Genomic DNA, 23,253 nt, shown 5'->3' on the forward strand with positions numbered 1-23,253 from the left:
TTCAGAAGAAGTAAAGAACTCAACAAAGAAAATTTAAATATCACTGACTTATTTTAATCTAAATATATTTATTTATAAATTCACTCTAAGGCACTAAGCTATCGTTATGAGTCATAATGACATGTATAGACAAAGTACCAATGTATACATACTGAACACACTGTTTACATCACCTCTACAACAACACTCTTAATTACACAGTCTGACGCGCGCTTCGATAACCAATCGTCTTCAGAGACTGAAGGTAAACTGTTTATCTTCAGCCTCTGAAAACAATAACTTGAAGAAGATTGAAGGTAAACTATTTACTTTCAGTCTTTGAAGACGGTAACTTCGAAACGCGCGTCAGACAGTGTACTTGTGAGTTGTAGTGGTGGTGTAAGCTGTGTGTTCAGTATGAATATCACCAACGGCTCCAGAAATTCCAAATTAGTTAGTGTTCTACATACTTTACTAATTTTTAATGATTAGTTAGAAAGTTTTATTCTATTAGCATACCGCTGCCCCTGAATGAATAAGGATGTTTAAATACAGTATCACGTCGCCTTCAAATCATACTTGGAATTTCTTTCTATTGGCCAATGAATTTGGTCTAGTTTTTATCCTAAATACTATAGATATGTTTCTGTCATGTTTGTCTTCTGTCGAATTCCTAGTTATTTAGCTTGTGGAAGTTGAAATATTGGTTATGAAATGAAGTAATTCTCAAGTTTGAGATTCATCATAATCAACTTTCCATTCAACGAAATCTTCTATAATAATAAAATATAAATAAATTTCAAAAATTTTTGTATGATATTGACATACAATTTTTGGAATATCTTTTATAAAAATTTTAAGTACGACACTGACAAGCTCAGGATACCTCGATTATTGGTTTGTACCAATTGCAGCATTAAATTTTTTTGTGATTTCAGCATCCCAGAGGATCTTCCGTACTAACTAATTTCCAACTTCATTTGTAATAATTTCACCCTTTAATGCTTCTGGTACTCAATTTAGGAGCCAATTTTAATTTAACGGCAACGACGTAATCCATAGGGATATTTTGCGAGAAGAATTCATTTACATATTTATCCAATGATATACAGTGGAAACAAGTGAAGCACAATAAAAAAGTGATAAAACCTTGGATATACCTACGAATGAAAAACTTGTCTATGTAATTCTTGCTAATTATCGAGTAACGGAAACGTTGACACAATTTTATATTTTCTTCAAATACTTGTTTCTTTCAATTCAAATGTAAGTTTCTTTACTGACCAATACATTTGTTTGATGCTCAATACAATCTTGAGTGTTGCAAAAATGAACAAAGAGCAGGAATTGTGACAAAATTAGGGTATGGGAAAAGCAGTTTGGAGAAAGTAGTGACGCAGAGGCAGAATACTCAGAGCAGAAAATGCTATGTTCAGGCCAAATGTTGCTCCGGTTGAGATCTGACAATTCTCCTTAAACGGATGTGTTAATGTAAAAGATGCTTTAGTTTAGAAGTTTATTGAGTGCATTCACCAACAGACGACGGCAGTTCTGCAAGTGTGTGGCACTCTAAGATGGTTATTGTAAAAAGACAACTGAAAAAATTCACCATTTTCTGTAATTTTATTTTTCTGATATTTTACCGATGGAAGAGATCTAGGGTATTCGGACGGTTTGAATTTGAATTCTATTGTATAATTGAAATTCAATCCACAACAAAAATCGTTGCTTTCTATTACCACTTCAAAGTGAAATTAATAGAATAGATGTGGGTGTAAATACATATCCCCATCTAGAATCTCCTACACGACTATATAAACCCTTTACAGCACAAATTAGTTGGTAACACAAAATTTATTCCACCCGCTGTGTAATCAACCTGAGTTACTAGCTCTTAAATTGTCGTTGAAGAAGATCCCCTGTCACATTTGTTGGAGAAACGTAAATATTCAGTGATGGATTTAAACTCTACGTTTAAATACAAATGTTCCCTGCTGTTTAGCTTGTAATTATTAATAAACTATTTCAATATTCTGAAAGGGTTGTTTCCAAAGTGTTGGATGATTAGTTCGAATATTAGAGTCAATAATGATCGTCAAGTACAATAACTGTTTATTGCTAGATTGATGAAGCCCCAAATTTGTGAAAATTAATCAGTATAAAGCATAATTATCGTTATCATAATAAATTGTTCACTATAAATTATGTGAAGTGGAACTTGGCTATAGAAAGGAATAGCTCCCAAAATTCAAAACTTATAATTTTGTTTCGAACATGGTTCAAATATTGTTGGATGTTATCCACTTTTGTTGTACTTAACAATAGAAAAATACTTATGCACGATATTCATCATGCATAGGAATCGAGGTCAAAAAAGATTACAAGTTGAATGAGGAAATAGTAGCTAATAATAGACCGACAATACTCGTATGAAAGTTAAACCTACATAGAAAAAAACCTCTCGACCAATCCTTCTGCCAGGGAATTTTACTATTAGAAACTTCAGCCTGAAGCTCTCTATAAACAGCTGTTATTGTTCCCTCCAAATCATGATGCTGTGTTTTATGAACAGTCCCACTTAGATACTGATACAAAGAAATCTAGGGTGTCAAAGTAGGGCGATAGTGGTGACCATTCTATTGCTCCTCATCGACCAATATATCTGACAGGAAGTCAATTAGCTTCGGTCTAATTGGAAGATAAAAGAATAGAGTTCCATCTTGCTGGAAGTGAAAAAATTTTCACAAAATCATGTTACCAATGACATAGATTTGATCAATAGTAATTATCAATGGGTACCATTTATTGAAGCAAGTTCAAGTGAAGTTTACCGTTCGGTTTTTTCTTATTTAATGAAAGTTCAATAGTCCGAGCGAGTAAGATTACTGCCCGAAATATGCACTGTGAATGAATTTGCTCAAAATGTCTAGCAATTTCTTCACTCAGTATCAGAAGTCGTCGTCAAAAAGCTGTTATATGCCTAAGATTTCTATTTATGCTGCTCATCAAAAACATCATGATAATGTCTTTAAATATTTATGGTTTAGATCACTTCTTTGTTATATTTCATTAAACTTTGTTGCATTTTCTACATTTCCTTAGTGTTCGCTAATTCCACAAGGTATACTTGGGAATTTATAAAAATAAGCAGAACCAAGTCGTCTAGCTCGTCTTGATTGATATTTTTGTGTACCAGGTCTCTGCATATTTTCTCGCATCATTGTCTGAAGACAACCTTGTGCTAGATCAGTATTAAGTATTCAGAATCAAAGAATAGTCACTATTGGTCGAATCTGGGCTATATTGAGAGTGAAACTAGATCTTTTATCAGCAACAATGCTTGAATTACTGATATTGTTGTGTATAATAACGTTGAAAGAATAGTTATCACAATTCATTCCACGCTGTGACAATATATCAAGCAACGCTACTTGTCGATCATTCTGGAACACTTTTCCAACTCGTATGAAGTTGATTTCTGTCATTAAATAACTTGGTTTGCTGCTCCGTATAATATTTCGGTTTCCAACTTATTGTTGGTAAAAAGAGCAAGATTATTTCGCACTTCAAAATTCTACGATTTGGCTGCGTTAGCAAATGAAGACAATTTTTTCCATGAAAGTCCTATCATAGCTAACACTTTAATTCTCCAAGCGTCTTTCTTAAGAACCCTCACAATCTACCAGTTATATTACAAGTAGCCGTGGCTGTCCGCTATGATAAAATTTTATTTCTACACAATGTGTAGATTTCATAATTTCCATTGATTTCCCTTGTCATTGCAGCCTTACATTTTTTTTAAATCAAGGCATTCTAAATACTACATCTTCATTCCGGAAAAGAGCTATGTTTCAGGATCTACCCGCTTTAAGATCATAATTGATACACGTTAGTTTTTCAATCGATGTCCTATATGTCGCAAATGAGTACTTCATGTTTTACCAATGAATTGATAAGTTGACAACTGTATTTATGAATTATACGGTTTTTGTTTGGGAGATTGGAGCTTGTCTGAAGAGGTGGGGCTTAGCTTAGCTTTTATTAGGATACGTTTTTTTGGTTTGTTAAGGTATATTTAGTTAGCTGATAACTCGAGAAAATACATTTTTCTATTAAATGAAATGTCTCTGTAATCAGGAGGCACTGCCGTTTCGTGTAATTCATACAGCCACTAAAAATCTTGACCAGTAGTTAAGCAATCCAATTGTTGGTAATACCAGAGGTAACAACTTCATAAAACGTTTTTTTTATAATTAAAAAACGGGCAGATACAGAAATATAAAATTTTAAGACAATTGCGCAGAATTATAGTTACTTTAACTAGAAATAATTGGCTTCTCACTAAAGAGCACGAATATTTTTATAGTTTTTGACCATCCATAATCCTTCCAAAATAATAGGACCGGTATTAGGGGCTGCTCAAATATAAATTTTTGTAGGATTTATATCAATATCTTTCAACTTTTCCTGGCAATAAATATTTCCTACTTCTAAAAACAACGAATCCAATAAATTCCATATTATACAGACAAAAATTTTATGACAAATAATAAATCAACAATTTGGCTTTTCGAGAATGGTTAACAGAATTTATTCACATTCTCAGTTTTATAACCTAGTCTGGCTGTTTCCCAAACAATAACAAATTCAATATCTCTCTACATTCCCAAGTGTGTTCCTGATTTGAATGAAATGTAACTGCTAGCCTTCAGGAATATGAATATACTAGGAGATCATAGACCAAAAGTAAGAAAACTATGGAAGTTACATAACCATTTTCTTAATAAATCAATTTCATAACAGCGGCGGGCAGATATTGTCTATCGCAAAACTTCACAATTTATATATTTATAGTTTTGTTGTGTTAAATTCAGGTGTCTAACAAATTTCAATTGTTATAATTTTCATTATTGAGTAAATACTAAATATTTATATACACATGAATTTCAGACAAAATTTTTAGAGTAGGAAGCTACTTTCATGTCGAAATGCTACAATACACAAAAACACAAGTCTCATCCCCATTTCAATTACCCTGCTATGACAAATAATAATATTCACAGAATATAAATAACATTTAAAGGTTAACTAACGGATAATAACAAATAAAACAACCCGTCAGCTGATCGCTTTTACCCACTGGTATACAAAAGTAGAAAGGATCCTATTTTACTATTGTGATACATTTATTTCGTTATCGTTTTCTTTCCAAATGCTAGTGCTAGTGAACGTGATCCGGATTAGTTTCCAAACATTCGGATCATGATCGAAAAAGCTCTAAACAGAACAAAAAATAACCCAGAACAAATTTCCTCCATTAAGATAACGAAATAATTCAACTGTAAACAATAATAACGGTGAGCAAACTTTGTATCTAAATTCAAAATTGTAAACTGAAATGTTACAGAGAATACTCAAAAATTCTCAGATTACCGTAAAAAAGTTATCAGAATGGAAAAAAATATAACAGACTTTAATATTGATTCAATCTAACATTAAAGTAAATTTTTATATCCTTATACTTCGGTTCCGGCTTGAAAAGTCTTCTTTAGCAAGTGATTTAAGTTTCCATTAAAGTATATAAAAGTGATAGTAGCTAGCTATTTATCGAAACGATGCCTAAAATTTTATGTAGGATGTGACCTGCTCGATTTTTTGAAATGTCTCAGATACCTCGCGAACCTTTGAACAGCGGTCTGCCTATACGAAACCGTGTTTTTTTTCACGTTATCCTTTTTTTGGGACACCTGAACGGTGCTCATCAGAAACTGAAATGCGACCAAATTAAACCAATTTTCGGCTTTCACCATAAACAGCATCCAAAGACTCTTTAAATTCGTTGCCTGATTTTCCTTCCAAACACAAGAAATTAATCAAAGACCGATATGGATCTATTTTTCTAAGATCCATAAAAACTCTACCCGAAGAGGATTCTATAAATCAAATTTGTGTGAGTCGAATGTAGATATTGAATTTATTAGTAACGAATGTAAACATGATTCTATATGAATCTACATGAATGGAATCCAAATGAAGCAAATCCATATGGATCGAATCTAATGAAACGAGTTTATGTGAATGTAATTTATACGAATCTAATCTATTTGATCTATATCTATATGAATTGAATCCATATCAATCGAATCTAAATGAATTCCATATATATCAGTTAAAAGTATATGACTAGAGTCAAAAGGAACCAAACCCAATTTATATAAATCGAATCGAATCTAAGTGAATCAAATCTAGATGAACTGAATCTATTTGAATTAAATGTAAAAGAGTTGAATCTATACGTATCAAATCTAAATGAATTTAATCTGTTTGAATCGAACCAATCAATTGATATGAATCGATTCTCTATAAAACGAATGTATATTGATAGAATATTGAATACTTCATCAGTGTTGTCTATAAAATTCGAATCGTAAATCAAATCGATATGAGTCGAATTTTTATGAATTGAATCTAAATGAATAGAGTCTAAAAGTCAATATGATAGAATCGACCACATTTAACCAATTTTTGACGTTCACCATAAGCAGCATCCTTTTACATTTGCCGTCTACTGCAAATGAACCAGACGCTAACGAGTGCTGAGGATCAGTATTTATCACACTGCCCCTCGTATATTCATAACTATTTCCGTGATTTGTATAAACACTTAACGAGAGTGTGACTAATTGCTCATGGAAGTATAAGGAATGTCGTATATATGACGAGTTTTCGATTTCAAATAAAAAAATAAGTGAGTCATTGTTAGTAACTTTTCTAAGAAAACTGAGTTCCAGACTGACAATATTGGTTGTTGCATAGAATACGCCTACGCAAATAAGCAAATAAGTTATGCATGCGTAAGCTATTTGTGTGCTGGGTGCCGGGTTTACTCACTTTAAACCATAAGCATATTGGAATGAACATTTTTCAGGCCTTATTGACGTGAATTATGCAAAATCAACCGATTTTTTTTTGGTTAATTTATAACCATAGATTAAATTTGGGTCTATCACTCCTAGAACGAAAAAGAATCAAAACAGTGGATTATAAAGTGTGAATCTACTCAGAAAATGACGGAAAATTCATTGAGACGAAGACGTTGTTGCTTAAATTAACCCCTTTGTAAGTGGAGAGATAGAAACTATTATTTGGAAGAGTTGAAAGGTAACAGCATCACTGGAAAAAGTTTACAGACGTAAAAGAAGATAATATTGAAAATAAAAATGATTTGTTTCTTTGTTAGGTTACTCTTTAGACAAACCTCGTAGAATACATAGTATAACCACGGATTACAACAGAAAAAATCATAAAATTTATGGAAAACTGGAATTGCTGAAACATTCAAAATTAGGAGATTGAAATGTACCCTTCTTGTACAAAATATCTGGTAAATATTGATTAACACCTTGTGTACTCTAGTCTAAGCAGTAAGCAGCCATCATTCAACTGCAACAACTTTTTGTGATTTTTCAAAGGTTTTCAATTGTTTTGATAATATTTTAATCAACAAATTGCAGTATTACGGTTCAAGGGGAACACCTCTCGCATGGTTTAAGTCATCGCCTATCTAGACATCAGTGGTAAAATATGTCTATTTGCAGACGATAATAGTTTCTTTTGAAGCATTCCTAATATCACGGCACTTCATAGCACCATATCTAGAGACCTAATTACCCTTAAATCATGGTGCGACTCTAATCTTATCTGTCTCAACGTTTCTAAAACTAAAGATTTATCATATGAAAATACATTGCAGCCTTTTTTATTATATAACACCACCAATGAGGGCTCGTTTTGGACAATTCCTAGAAATGGGAATTACATATTGCCGCCTTATCTAAAAAATGAAGTTCCTTCTGCTTTACGCTGAGATCAGTTTCCAAAGAACTGAACTTATTCACCACCTTAACAGTCTATTGTGCCCTTATTGAGTCGCATCTCAGATATGCCCTTCCCTTCTGGGGTACGTGTGGTGCGACTCAATTTGAGCGAATGTTCAAACTACAAAAGAGAGCTGTTAGATATTTACTCGGACTTAACAGCATTGCTCACTGCAGGATTTTTTTAAAATATTAAATATTCTGACTATTCCTTCCTCATTCATCTTTGAATCCGTTTGCCTTTGCTATATGCTATCCACTTAGAAATGCGGAGCTCGACTTTCACCTACCTACTCCATGTTCAGAATTAGTTAAGGGCTCAATATTTTACAATGCAAAAGAATGCACAATCACTTGTCAATTGAAATCAAATCGATATCATCTTTTCCCGCATTCTGTAATAATTTGAGGGCATATTTACTTCAAAGTGCCTTCTGCTCTGTAAACGACTAATAATAATATTCAATTCTGGACATGCAGCATACTAGTTAAATTTTTGCTATGGATTTATATATAACTTATATACTAATTATTATCTATTACTATTACCTATAATTGGGTTACTCATTGTGGTTTTATTCTGTATATTGAAATTATATTTCATATGTATCTTTATTTAGTTATTTTTATATTTAGTTTTTGTCTACAAATTGTAGCAATTTTTTGACAATAAAACATTTCTCTTGCTCTCTTTCTCTCAACGAAATTAAACTTGAAATTTTGACAAAATTTCCTTGCTTTTCTATCAACAAATAGAAATCGAATTAATTGACAATGATTGATAGAACAGAAAACTGCAGAAACAATGACGGGGTGTCTCTAATAACTAGAGAACAAAATTAAGAGGAAGTGTCCACTTAAATCGAATAACATCATCAAACATATTAACTAAGCAAATTTAGTATATAAAATTCTCTAAAACTACGAGAAACTAACTGTTCACACAACGCTGTATATACTAAATTATCTAATGTTTGCTGGTATAAAACAAATTCTATCTTAATTACTCGCTTTCACGAACAAATCGAGAAATGGCCCGAATTCTAATGGAAAACAAACTGCTAAGTCTAGACTTTTATATTCTTACAAAGTTTATAGCGCGCAATTTAAATACGGCTGAGAAGATTACTATGTATGTGATACTTCCTTAACAACTTGAAAGTCTGGAATATGACTACAAACGTTGTTAAAGGGAAATTAAATTGAAAATTCTGTTACTTATCAAATAGGATTGAACTTGATAACGACCTTTTGATAACAAAGGAAAAAATAAAAATACTTTTCTACTGAAAATACCTTATATCTACGGTTTTTGGGTGCTAAAACTATATGATATATGATATATTAAAATATTCTATTATGTATCGTTTCTCTATATTTTATAGTTAAATTTATTGAATCAAGCAAATTTTGGAAAACAGATCCTGTGTAGTTAAAATAATTGATAAACTGGTGTTGATGACATTGCTAGCACTACTAAAAATCCAAATTTGGAAAAGAGTTGTATATATGAAATTAGCTGTGGTGATTGGGACGGGAAGTATATTGGGCAGACTTAGAGATCCGTTATTGGACGGTTTAAAGAGCACATAGCTCATTTAAAATATTGACTCACCGGAAAATTAAGTATTTCCGATCACGCTGCCAGTCACAATCATGACATAAATATTAATAATGTGAAATTGTTCAAAAATATAAGGAACAATAAATTGATGGATGCGTTTGAAAGCATTGAAATTGCTGAATATAAGAGTAGCTTAAATAGGGTTAAAGGACCAATTCCTTACAGCCCTCTCTTTAGTTTAGTAGCCAAGGAATGAATGTGAAGATTCCCTCCAAGGAGGTTTTTCCGCTGAAATGAATTTTCGCGCGAGAAGGTTTATTGGTGGCAAAAATTAGTATAAAGCAGATAAGTCAAGTCATTAAGTTTTAGTTTACTTTCAGTCTCTGAAGACGATAACTTGGTTATCGAAACTCAGAAAATCATACTTAGTTAACAGTTGATACTTTGTTTACTCCCTTTACCCAACCTCACTTTCACGTTTGTTATAAATGTCAATTACGCAATAAATTAAAAGAAAAAAGATGTCCACCGAAATTGTGAAAATCTAAAAATTGGAGTATCGAGCCATCATTAAGTACCTGTATTTAAAAGGGTTAAGAGGTAAGCAGATTTACGAAGATATGCTTAATACCCTTGTTGATCAATGTCCTTCGTATGCGACCGTGAAAAATTGGACCTAAGTTTCGTGTCCAAAAATCTGCTGAAAAAGTTGTTGCTTCAGGTATTTGGGATAACCATGAAGTAATCATGATTGATTTTTTGGATAAGGGTAGAACAACAACTGGTAATTACTATTCGACATTACTGACCACTCTACAGGAAAAAATTAAAGATAAAAGATGCGGAAAGCTAGCCAAAGGTATTTTGTTTTTGCAGGTCAACGCGTCTGGTCATAAATCTCATGCTGCCATGCAAAAAATTCGTGATTTAGGGTTTGAATTACTAGAACACCCCCCTTATTCACCAGATTTCCCTCCCTCAGACTATCTTCTTTCCTCAACTGAAAAAAAGTTCAAAAGGTCGTAAATTTTCTTCCAACGAGGAGAATAAAAGTTGAGGCGGTCTGGTTTGCAGAGCAAGAAGAAACATTTTTTTAAAAGGTCTAAAGACGTTGCAGGTTCACTATAATAAATGTATCCAATTAATAGGAGAATATGTTGAATAATAAAATATTTTGACATTGTAATTTTGTTCTATAGTAGGCTAAGAATTTTTCAATATATCCTCGTACCTATAACAGAAACTGGGAGGCCTAAATTATTTATTGACTTTAACGATTAGATTAGATATTTTTACTTGGTGAAAGAAACAAGCTGAATTAATTTGCTCGGACTAAAAGAAAAAAACGGTGGAGCCAGTTTATAGAATCAAAGGGAATCTTCCATTCCCAATTTCCAAAGTTTTTTAAACAATATATTTTGTGTACTACTCAGAAATGTTCGATATAATAAAGTATTTTGTGGAATGAAAAAATTATTGTGAGTCATTTATTGATCGCACAATGGTACAGGTACACGTCTAGTCAGATGGTTTTTTCTGTATATATGAAAAGAGCTATTAGCGATGGTGCACATAGAAGCCTATGACTTAACGAAAGAAAAAAACGGAATTTATTCTCTCTAGATGAACAAGAACATTTGAACAAGAAGATGATTTCGTGCACTGCTCAGAAATTTTCGATATGATGAATGAGTTTTGTATCAAGTATATAGGTTGTCGCCCATTTATGGCGGTGGAGAAAGTTGATGCACATAGAACTAGCCTATAATGAAGTATTTAAAATCTTGTCAATTGAAAATTCAAGGAAAAAATGTTGTCAATTAAAAAAATGCATTCCTATTTTCTCTACATACAAAGTTAGATCGCAAGAAATAATATGTAAAGACTTTCCTAGATGGATTCAATTATCTTAACCAAAAGTTTCTGCACCTTTCAGAATCTGAACTAAAAGAAACCGACTGATAATAATCCACAATGAGAAAAAATCATGGAAGTTGTCTCTTCTCAAGCAGGGTGCAAAAAGCTTCAAATAAAAAGAGAGAATGAAAATATGAACCAATTTCGGTTACGAGCGAAACCTATTATATTACTGTTCTAAGTAGATTACTGTAAATACAACACACAATGTTGCTTATGTGTCAAAGCTTTTCACGAATCCATTTTTGTCCTATGTAGGAGTTTTATACTTAATAAAAAAAGCGAACGGCACTATGGAGGATTTGAAAAATCAGATATCAAAGTAAAATAATTTTTCGAAAATTATTCTTTTGTTGTTGTTTGTAACATTTATTAGTAAAAACACAGTAAGATCCTTCCATTATTAAGGTGGTTTAATTAGCATTCAAAAATAAGAGTTCACTCAATTTTTGCATTGAAGAAACATAACTATAGCTTAGAAGGTCACATTTGCTAAATTATAGGATCACTTGTGTTAAGTGTTAAGTGTTAAATTGGCGGTAATGAAAATTATACGGACATAGTTTGAACCTTGAAAATAACGAGATATTATTATTAACAAGATAGGCTTTGCAGAGTAATAAACTAAGCAATAGCCAATAAAAAAATAGTACAAAAAAAGTTTATAAATAATATTAATGAAAGTGTGAACATATGTCTACTCGGCAATGTATTTATGTGTGATTAAGATTTTTTATGTTATTGATTTTGCCGAAATTTAAACTATCTTATATGCGTACTCCGAGAAAACTAAGAAAACTAAGAAAACTAGAAAATTGTTTATTTCAGCATAAAACCGCACCAAAAGTGACCCCAAGGTATTTCCAAGTTTTCTACATTTCAAGATTTCTAATCACACATTGAATTCAAGTAATTTTAAAAGAGTTGCCACAAAAGATCAATATTCTGATTTTCAACATTTTTTTTCAAGTTCTTATTTGGTTGTATTAGAAATATAAATTCAACACACCAAAGTAACTAAAGTTGGTAAAGTATTTTGTGAAATAAATAACAGAAGACAATAAAATTGTGTTATTAGAAATATGTGTAATTCATAGAGAAGAGGTCCACTGACACCATCATATTACTAAATAACTTATTCATTCATTGAATATAGCTGTACATTTTGCGTTTAATCTGTAACATACAAAAAAACTAATATAACGTAGCGTCTGAGGTTTAGGTCTAATGGTGCATACCTCTTCAGTCTCTGTATTGTCTAATGAGTAAAGAGATTTGCTACTAGTTCATTTTGTTAAACTCTAGTAACATCAATAATTGTTGGAGCTTGTTGTTGGATGTAATTAAGAATATACTACGGAACGTTAGCCAGCGACTCCAATACTTTGCACCGAATACGTTGTATCTTTATGATGTTCGTATTATTTGTTTAACCCTAGAGTTGTAGTCCATTTGGTCAAATAGACTTAATAATAGTTTTGTATACAAAAACCTTGAAAAGTAATAAGCGGTACATTTTCTTGCAAATTAGTCAAGCTGTAACATGTTTTTTCATATGAGTCATTCCAGGCTAGGCACCTGTCTAAATAGATACTGAGGTAATTCTTTTTGGGGAGATTCATTCAATTATTCATCGTAACTATCTCTTTTAAATTTAGTGTAGTAGCTGTGATGCGCCAGAGGGGGTAGTGATGAAAATGAAATACCTGTATGGTGAGAAAAAAAATTGGGATAGTTTACATACAAATTTTATAATAATTTTTGTTTTTAATTCTTTGATCAATATTTAGAGAGAAAAATATTATTGACATATGATACAAAATAAATATGACAGTTATTCTCTCGGTTATTCTAAAATTAGCGATATTATTAAATTTTGATTAATCTGAAAAATGGTATATGTGCCAGGATGTAGAAATACCACGACTAAAACACGTGATAAAGTTTTCTGTATGATGCCACAAATTCAAATAAAAAATAAAAGGTTTGAAAGTGTTGATCGTTTTGTAATTATTTTTGCTGCCAGGATCATTTTAATGTAAATGAGATTCAAATCTAACTTATTTTAATATTTTCTAGTAATTAAGTTTATTATGCTTTTAATTTTCAACGTGATTATGTGATAATGTATTAACCTATAAAGGGTTTATTCACTTTATTCTTATATATAAAAAAAATGTTTCATTCATACGTAGCTATTAAATAGAAACTATATTATAATAGCACACGCTACGTTGCCGGCAACGATATTCTCCTGATCATCAAGCAGATAACTGCTCAATGTTTTTATTAAACCTGTAACGTCACAACTGAAAACCAATGAGAATCGTTTTCTAGATTTTATAGTTGAATTTATTGAATCAAGCAAATTTTGGATAACAGATGGTGTATAGTTAAACTAATGGATAAACTGGATGTAGATGACATTGCTAGCACTACTAAAAATCCAAATTTGGAAAAGAGTTGTATATATGAAATTAGCTGTGGTGATTGGGACGGGAAGTATATTGGGTAGACTTAGAGATCCGTTATTGGACGGTTTAAAGAGCACATAGCTCATTTAAAATATTGACTCACCGGAAAATCAAGTATTTCCGATCACGCTGCCAGTAACAATCATGACATAAATATATGATCACAATAATTGCTTCTATTTGCTGTTAACAGCTGATGCTTTGTTTACCGTCTAAATAATCTCACTTTCACGTTTGTAATATATATGATGAATCGTTGTCTATGCGTTTGTTTTAGAAAGAATTTTGATTGTAAAGAAAGGGAAAACCTCACTGACTTTGTGGAAAATATTTTTCTATCAAACTTCAAGGTATGTTATCTATGTGTTGATCAAACCTATTTTCACTTTGTTGGCATAATTGGTTAGAACTCAAAAATCGTTTTCTTATGTAGTTAAAAATTTGAGATTTTTTCGATTTTTAATTCAATATTTGGGTATTATTTTTTCACTTTTATTTAAATATTTCACTTTCTAACATTATTTTATATCAAGAACTTATAAAATAAATACTTTAAAATTCAAGTATCCTATTGGTCCTAGCACACTGCCTTGTGGTACACCAGATTTTATCGGTTCCATGTGATTCCCTTTATTTCATTTGAGTGTATTTGCATCAGATGAGTCTTTAGCATTAAAAAGTTGTATGGTGAAATCATTATTATTTTATAAAATAGTTCTCCCTTATTAAAGGCATGGGTAACATCATCGAAGGCTGTAGAGCAATAGCTTCTATGTTCAAGATCACACCGTGTTTTTCTACCGTGTATACTCGTATAGACCTATTCTATAGTGACTTGTTAGGTTTTTTATGGTAATATTTGCTTTCGTGAGATTGCTAATTTATTGAATTTTTGAGTTTATTACTCCTCTCCTTTTCACTTTACCAACTATTTAGATAAATCATGTTGATATTTGATAATAAGAAAACTACACCTTGGAGTGCGTTTCATACAATCATAATAATTTTATATCATATTTCAAAAGCTCAAAATCCCCATTTACTGTTTCCAATTTTAATAACGTGGTTTAATGAAATGAAATTCAAATTCCATTTTCCATTTTGCCGTAATTGAGTTGTTTCCCAATAACAAATCTTCATGGGAGTCTCGATCTTGATAATGTCTCTCAATCAACTTAAAACTTCGATTATTCCGCTTGTTTCAGCCGATTCAGCGATTATCCGTTAATAAAGTCAATTACATCCGTAATCAGAGGCATTTGACTTCGATTTTGTCCGCGAAAGTATATATGGCCCTATTGAATCAGTTAGGGATTTCGCAGTTTTTCTTTTTGCTTCAGTAGAGTGGAATGGTTGCTGAAATGAATTTATCGCTATGCTACGAATTCCAATAAGTACTCAATTCTTGACATACGAATTATAAAATGACATTATTTCCTTGTACTTCCGTATATATATAGGGAATGAGAATAATTTGTTTCTTGTTAATTCAAAGTCACTACGAATCAACTATTTTCCAAGTTGCATTACGTTTGAGAAAGAAAATTAGTTTTACTACCATCTCAACATTACCTTTCATACTATTTTTCTAATACGAGAATAGTCTCAGAAGTACCTGGCCCAACAAAGGAAGTACAAAAATTTTGGAAAAAATATATTAATTTTTCAACATAATCTCCATACGCTTTTTCCAGCGATGTTCAATAAGTTCGACACCATTTTTATAATAATAATAATTGTCAAGCTCCTCAAAATAGCCATTACCTGCCGACATAATCTCTTTATTCTTAGAGAATCTTTGACTACCCAACCTTTCTTTCAAGTCTGGGAAAGAAAATAATCCGAGAGCACTAAATCTGCCAAATAGGGTGCATGAGGTATCAATTCAAACTTTAATTCATTAATTTTGGCCATTGTAATAACGGATGTGACTTTTTTGCTTGATTTATTAGAATAATAATTGCCGTTGATGATTTTCCCATTTCATGGTAGACAATGAAAACAGTCTCACACGCATCCCGAAAAACCGACGCTATGACCTTGCCTGCAGATGGAACGGTCTTTGCCTTTTTTGGAGCCGGTTCTACTTTTTCGGTCCATTGTTTTGTTCTTTCGTTTTGGGTGTGAAACGGCGCATATTTCTGAAGTCATCACTTCATTTGGTCGTCCACTGCGATGCTGCTCTTCAGTTCGTACAGCTTCGTTTAACCTCTGCTACCCAGTATTTTACTGTTGATAACGGAAGAACAGCTTCACCCAGAGTAGAATCTAGTTCAGCTTTTATATTAGTTGGGCCAGTTTTTTCCATATTTACATTGAAATCGTTCACTATTGTCTAGGGATTTAAACGATTCAGTGTAATTGAATTATACTCAATCTAGTAAAGACTAATATATATACACGTACAAAAATCAACTATACTAACAATATCATATAAAGGTTGATAACCTTCTTTTTTTTTAGGTTGAAAATGAAGAAATTTTTTTTCTGGGTGATAATGAATCCTATTCGAGGGAAACAAAATAAGATATTTGTGTAGAATCATATCAATCAAGCACCAGCAAACAATACCCTTCCTACTTTTAATAAATAATGAATAATTTGATGTAATAGATGAGCATACATTTTCAATTCTAAAGAACAGCCCCCGAACTATTTTTATAGTGATTAAAGAGCTCTACAAATCTTTTTTCAGTTGCCTTTTCTGTTTCAGTTGCGCTGGCGAGCAAATATGGTGAAGGAGGCGGGGTGAATGTAAGTTAATCCCTTTTTTGAATTTATTGTTGAAATTGGATTTAGATTCAAAGCGATTAATTTTTTTAATGTTTGTTGGAATCGCATCTAGTTTATTAACAGCAAATTACTGCGATTTTCGTAACAGTATGGTTTAAAAAATGTAATATGAATTATACATGTTCGAGAAAAATATGCATGGAAGTGTAGAATACATTATAATTAATATTTATCAAACTCATCATCTTTTTCGCTATCATAGAATCATAAACTTTTTTGTACAACTTGGAATAATTTGTCAAAAAATCACATTCTTCATTACGATATTCGTAAGATAAAAAGATTCTACTACAATTTTGAAGGTGTTTGAGGATATTTACTATTAATTCTGGTATTTTTATCAAAGAGTTCTCAAGCGCTCAATTACAAAGAAAGATTATACCGTAGTTTTGAAGGTATTTTCCTAGTATTCTTATTGAAAAATTTCAGGCAAAAAACGCTGTAGTAACATCTGATATTTGAGTTGTGAACGTCTGGTTTGTTCATCCTAGTGAAGACACGGGTGATATGTGCGTCCACAACTAACGAATTTGATCAAAGTTAACTGAAAAAGATAGTGTATAGGAAAACTTCATTTCTTGCAAACTCGCCTCGCACAATTTTATCAGTTTTTGAACCCGAGTCAAAGAACTCGAAGTGAGACGATGATCGAATACGAAGAGTTGACTACACTGCTCGGCTCACTTCAGTTACTCTTATTCCTTAGCAATCATAAGAGAAAGCAAAGTAGATAAGATATATATTGAAAATATTGCAATGCTCTGGTTTTTAATGAGTCAATAAATGTTCATGAATATCGATTATTGTCAAAGTCAATCAATTTCAGAGAAATCGCTTTATATAGTGTGATTAAATATGGAGATAGAGCACAAACAGAAACTGTACTTCTATTGAAAAGAAAATATCTAGACTAGCCACTCATTTGTTTGTGAAAAAGACTATTTATGAAAAGAGGATATACTCATGTTACAAATTTAAAAATTTTGTAGGTAACTTAAACATTTCAGTAAGGTCGCCATAGTGCGTGATGTATACGTATAAAATACACTGAACATATGATACAAAGTAAATGCGCTAGTTATTCTCTTGGTTATTCTAAAATAAGCGTTATTATTAAACTTCGATTAATCTGAAAAAGGTATATAATTCGTGTTTTGTGCCAGAATGTAGAAATACCACGACTAAAACACCTGATAACTAATAAATAAAAACCGCAACCGCTACGTTGCTGGTTGCTGTAAAAGCTCCACTATTAAACCGCTTGAAACAACGCTAGTTTCCATTGTTGAGTAAAAATGGAAAACAAAACAATTTGTAGCTCTAATTGATTTCGATTTTTATTTGAAAAAGAATGTTATGCATCTTTTAAATCAATCTTGATATCACTAAAAGAAGTTAGTTTTCTGAAATTTTCTGAATTTTCTGTCGAATTCAAGAAAAACCTTGCTTCATAAAAAAAAGACTTTTGTTTCATCACCAAAATGCGCTCTCATCTGCTGTATACACTTGATTTGGTTCCTTTTGATTACTTTCTGTTCCAAGCTTGGAAATATGACTAGGAGCAAAGCACTCTTTCCTCACACCTCTCTCTTATACGAAATACAGAAAACATAAATCTGGAAGAATAATTACTTCATCATTGGAATAATTCAGCATTAAATGAAAAGAGGCCCAAGTACAAAATGCAGTGTTAAAATTTAGTACGCCCTCATGTGAGAATACCAGTAGTGGAAAATTACACGTTCTAATGAATAAACATGACTTTCCAGAATTTAAATAGAACTTTCGTAATCATCTCTTCCTTATGCAGCTCTACTAATTTGGATTTTTAACTCGCACTAATCTGCTTCGTTCTGTTTTCCGTTTATTTACACGTTTGTTTTCAGCTGATGAAATATTTTCCGAGTAAGCACCGCTTTTCAGTTATTTGAAATCTTTGAGTAGATTAGTTTAATTATGTTATTTGTTCGATTTAGACAGTACAGAAAGCGAACTGAAAATGATAAACAACAGAAACGCGCTCTCTCCAATACTATTGAGAGGTCAAAAGGAATAATTTACATCAAATCAAGTTAAAATTGAACAGTTTCGGTAGATCGATTTGGAAAATTAATCCGTTCTACATTCATCTGAAATATTTTTATTGTAATGCTTTTCTAATTTATTTATTCGATTTCTATTCATGTGGTGAATGAATATACAATCTCTCGCATTCTTAATTAATTTGAACACTACACTTAAGTAAATAATATAATTCACTTCACCAAAGTGGACTAACTTTAATATATTTTCAGAGCTTTCGAATACTTATGTATTCATCGTCTGGGAAATAATTAATTATGATTTCCGGTGATTTTTGATATTATTATATTATTATTATAAATATTTCTATCAACGTCAATTTGAATATTGAATCTTGAATTCTATGATTTTACAAATTTGCACAAGGTACCAAACAGATAAATAATTAAACCTTCCTAGAAATTATCCTAATGAAACAATGTAAATAAACCGCTTGCTATAAAAAGTTATAAAAACAAAGATCAAAGTAATCCCCGGTATTTAATTGAAGACGACGCCTTCGCCAAATTTTAGAATTTTACCAATCCAAGCACGATCGCCTTCAGAGTGGAACTGAGTTCGTAACATTTTCTTCGTCAATATTCGGCTAAGCACATCACACAATTCGAAAAACAATTTTTCGCGTGTCAATCGAATAATTCATAATTTACGAAAGTCTTTATTTTCAAATACATATTAATTCATTGGTTTTCATCTAAACTGCTACCACTACAGCAGTAAGATACTTCACAGTTACTGCTTTTACTTTTATCAATATGTCGAGCACCCACCAGCAATAAATTTTTCTTTGAACCTAAAAGTTTGTTTTATATACTAAAAGCCATTATAAACATGTTTAGTATCTATAAAATGTATTAAAGAAGTTGTACAGTCAACATTTCAAATTATATTTCTCAGACACATTTAACAAGATTAAGTTTTATGAAAGAGGGTTCTTGGCATGAGTTGCAAATATTATCTCTTCCACTTTTTGATATCTTTTAAATTGTTCCAATAATTCAGCAAAGTATTTTGTTTATTCTGTGACTTGTTTACTTGAACGTTTAAAAAAAAAAAGAAGTCGTCAAATATTTAAGGTGAGGTTAATTTAAATGTTTTTTAATAATATAGAGGAAATAAATTTTCCATGTAGATACTGAAGGTAAGTAGATATGGAGACTGACTGTGCAGTGTTTTTGCTATTGTAAACAAAACAAATCTAGTATTAATTCGCATCACAGTTGCTTTCTTTAGGAGAATTGATAAAAAAAATAGTTGATGTTCATCACGTGGACGTATTTTAAAGTGCGTCAAATGTTTTGAACAGCCAAAAAACTGGAATTGTTGAATCCATCAATGAGGTTTGTTTTTTATATAATCACGGGATTTTGTACCATCGCTGGGCTCCTGAATGTCAATTTATCAATAAAGATTTTTACTCATTATATATTTTTGTTGAACTTTCTAAAATAAAGAGAAAATTAACAGAATTGTAGAGTAGCCACCGCTTTATTCGGTCTTATTTGCCAGATCTTGGACCATACGATATCCGTCTGTTTCTTGAGGTGGAAGGAACAAGATTAAGTCCTTTGAAAGTGTGAAAAGGAAAGGAGCATGTAACTTGTAGATACTGATAGAAAAAGATGGTGTTTCGAACAATGAAAGATTTTCATGGTGCCGTGTGTGGATAGAGGGGGCTATATTTTGAAGATAAAAAGTGAAAGCTCAACATAAAATATTTTATAGCGTCAGTCTCATTATTCAATCAATTGTACTTTTGATCTTTATACATTTTTCATTGTTGTGTATGTACTATATAGCAATTTTTTTGTTACATAATTCTTTTTTACTCTTCTTTTAATACCTTTCATTTTCTTTATGAGTTTTCTGTTTTCGAATTTTCTCTTTCTGGGATATATTCCAATTGTAATTTATTTATGAAAGGATAATTACAAAAATCTTTCAATAAACAAAACTATTATTCACTTTATTTAAAGAAAATTGAAAAAATATGGCGCATATAATTTCAAATAGAACGCTTGAATTGGCATAAAAATAAATGGAAAATCACTCTTGTTTCATTAATTATTTAGAATTGATTTATTTGGAATTGAACACCATAATGTATATTGTATATTGATTATTCTTGATGTATTAATTTTTAACAAAGTCATTTTTTATAAAAAAATTAACGTAATGGCCTATTAGTATTGTACTGATTTAATGGAAATCCAACATTTGTATGGACATTGGAACATCGAAATATTAATACTTTTAATATGTTGTTGATATAAATATATAAATATTGTTTGGAGTATGTTAAGATTATTTTTTGAAACAAAATGAAATAAAGTTGATTTTTATTATAAATAAGTTGTATTATAATAGACAATAATTTTATAATATGATTTTAATATTGAAATTCTTTGTAGATATTTGTATTTCAAAAAGTACATCGCAAATTACAACGAAAATTCACTTTTGTTAAACTTGATTAAATGATCATCGTTTGATTTCTCATGTTTTTTCAGTTTTCGATAAACTTTCTCTATTTTAGTATATAAATTACAACATCTCCCACTTAAACAACTCGATAAATTATAGAATTTACAATCAATTAAATTCATTTTTCAATCCGTTTAGCCTTTGATATCACTATCAATGGGTTTAAATAAATCAAAATAATTGTTGTATTCCATGCAAATAATGAGGCGGCTTCTTTGAAGAGTATCAGCCGGATTGTTTGATCGGAACGCTGCTAATAAAACGTGGCAGAACTTTGATTTCTACCAGAGTTTCTGAGAATACGTAAACTACTGAAATTTACCACTTTTTTCGTGAAGATTGTGTATCAGTTTTGCGGTTAAAAGTTTTCTAATGTGTATAATCCTTCAATTAAGAATATATAAAGTATTGGTTCCAGTACTTGTAGACTCCAAACACAATTTATATTAAAGTTATAACTACAAATTGGTTGGAAGACAGAGTAATTCTAGATTCTTGTTGACCCTTTAAAACTCCCTTTGAATTTAAAGTAAAAATAAGGGACTGTGTATAAAGTTACAACTGAGTAATATAACGAGATCTAAATATAAAATTATCCTATACGAATACTATACAAACATAAATAAATATTGTGGACTACATAACAGATAAAGCTTTTTTTTTAATCTAGCTACAGTTGTAAATGGCAATTACCTTGAAGAAAATTTCATTCTCTCGTGATAATACCAATGAGTACGTTTTTTTTGTAAAACTAAACTATTTTAACACAATGTACTCTAGTCAACAATGATGAGGAAATCAGTATTATGACTGTAATTCCAACTTCCATTCAACTTTTCTAATCCGTTAATGTTTGTTTGGATTTTATGAGCGCTGAAGAGTAGAATCTGCACCGAACGTTTGCAATATCACTGTTCCCGAGGGGTTTGTAGATTGTCCTGTACTTTCTTTCTCTTTTTCATCCTGCAAATATCGTTTCACGAACTGGCTTCGAACAGAATTCGTAGAATGAATATTGAGGATAGTTTTTTCTTATATTTCTAATTTGTTTGTAACAGAAAAGGTCATAATTGTTATTTGACAAGAAAATAAAAGAATACACGAAAATTAATATTTTTAGTTTGGACTTATTTCGTCAAATATAAACAAAAAAAGTCAAACAAGATGTGTATAACATTCATTTAAGAGTTACGTATTGTTTCTGGTATTTTCGGAGATTTGAAAATCGATTGGATGATAATGTTTTCTAGAGAACAATCTGCATTAAGGCATCAGTATTAGCTCTCTTTATTTTTATGTGAGTAAATTGAGTTATACTCCATTTTGAGCAAGTGCGAATAAATCTACACATTCCCTTGCAAGAAAAATATATGTAGCAGAACTGGACCTTTTCCTTTCAACTATTTATTAGAGCGAAAGGTCGGCTGTAATGGTTTTGTTCGTGTTAGTATTATTCCCGCACTTTCTGTACTTGTTGAATTGTGAATGAATGGTCAAAGCTCCCGCAGAATCCGGATATACTTGTAAGTTTATGTTTGTTTAATGACAGTGACGTGAGTTTGCTCTTTAAATCTAATTCATTAACATAATAAAATCAGGAAATGTGTTAGGCTATGTTTTGAAAGAAGGGTGAAAAGAAAAATCAATTTCATGATTAATGGAAAAAATCAGCAGCAAAGCATGTTTTAGTAGTTTTATTTTATTTATTTCAAAGAATTTCAAACAAATTTTGATTTTGTTGATAATAACCTCTCAGGAGAATCACAGTATTGTTACTTCTATCAAAATATCAAGATCTATAACAAAATCACAATCACAAGTTTAAAAAGAGTTTCACAGAAAAATTTCCCTCATTAGATTCGAGAAGAGTCCTTTGTGATTTGTTCATTCTATCGAGCACAATGTTTCAAACTGATTTTATTTTTCTTCTTTAAAATAAATTCTTAGAACTTTAACTGATTTTTACTGATATCCGCTATACTAATCCTTGATGATAATAATTTTTATTATCTTAGCTCTTGAAATCGTCTATCAGATTACTGTTTTTCCATTTAATTCCTTGGATAATATTTCTTATGAATAT

General features: G+C 31.1%; 1 protein-coding gene across 2 annotated transcripts in view; it reads left to right on the forward strand.

Moving 5' to 3' along the window:
- Window positions 1–23,253, forward strand: part of LOC130443621 (uncharacterized) — a 257,601-nt gene that overhangs the window by 27,075 nt on the left and 207,273 nt on the right. Inside the window, exon 2 of one of the 2 annotated variants that reach the window (XM_056778405.1) lies at window positions 16,525–16,565. The exons of the other annotated variant lie outside the window; for it this stretch is intronic. Coding sequence (XP_056634383.1) covers window positions 16,525–16,565 — 41 coding nt within the window. The remainder of the gene's footprint in view (window positions 1–16,524; window positions 16,566–23,253) is intronic. 2 annotated transcript variants of the gene reach the window in all.

The sequence above is a fragment of the Diorhabda sublineata genome, chromosome 4 (genome assembly GCF_026230105.1).
Source record: "Diorhabda sublineata isolate icDioSubl1.1 chromosome 4, icDioSubl1.1, whole genome shotgun sequence".
In the NCBI taxonomy this organism is placed as follows: Eukaryota; Metazoa; Arthropoda; class Insecta; order Coleoptera; family Chrysomelidae; genus Diorhabda; species Diorhabda sublineata.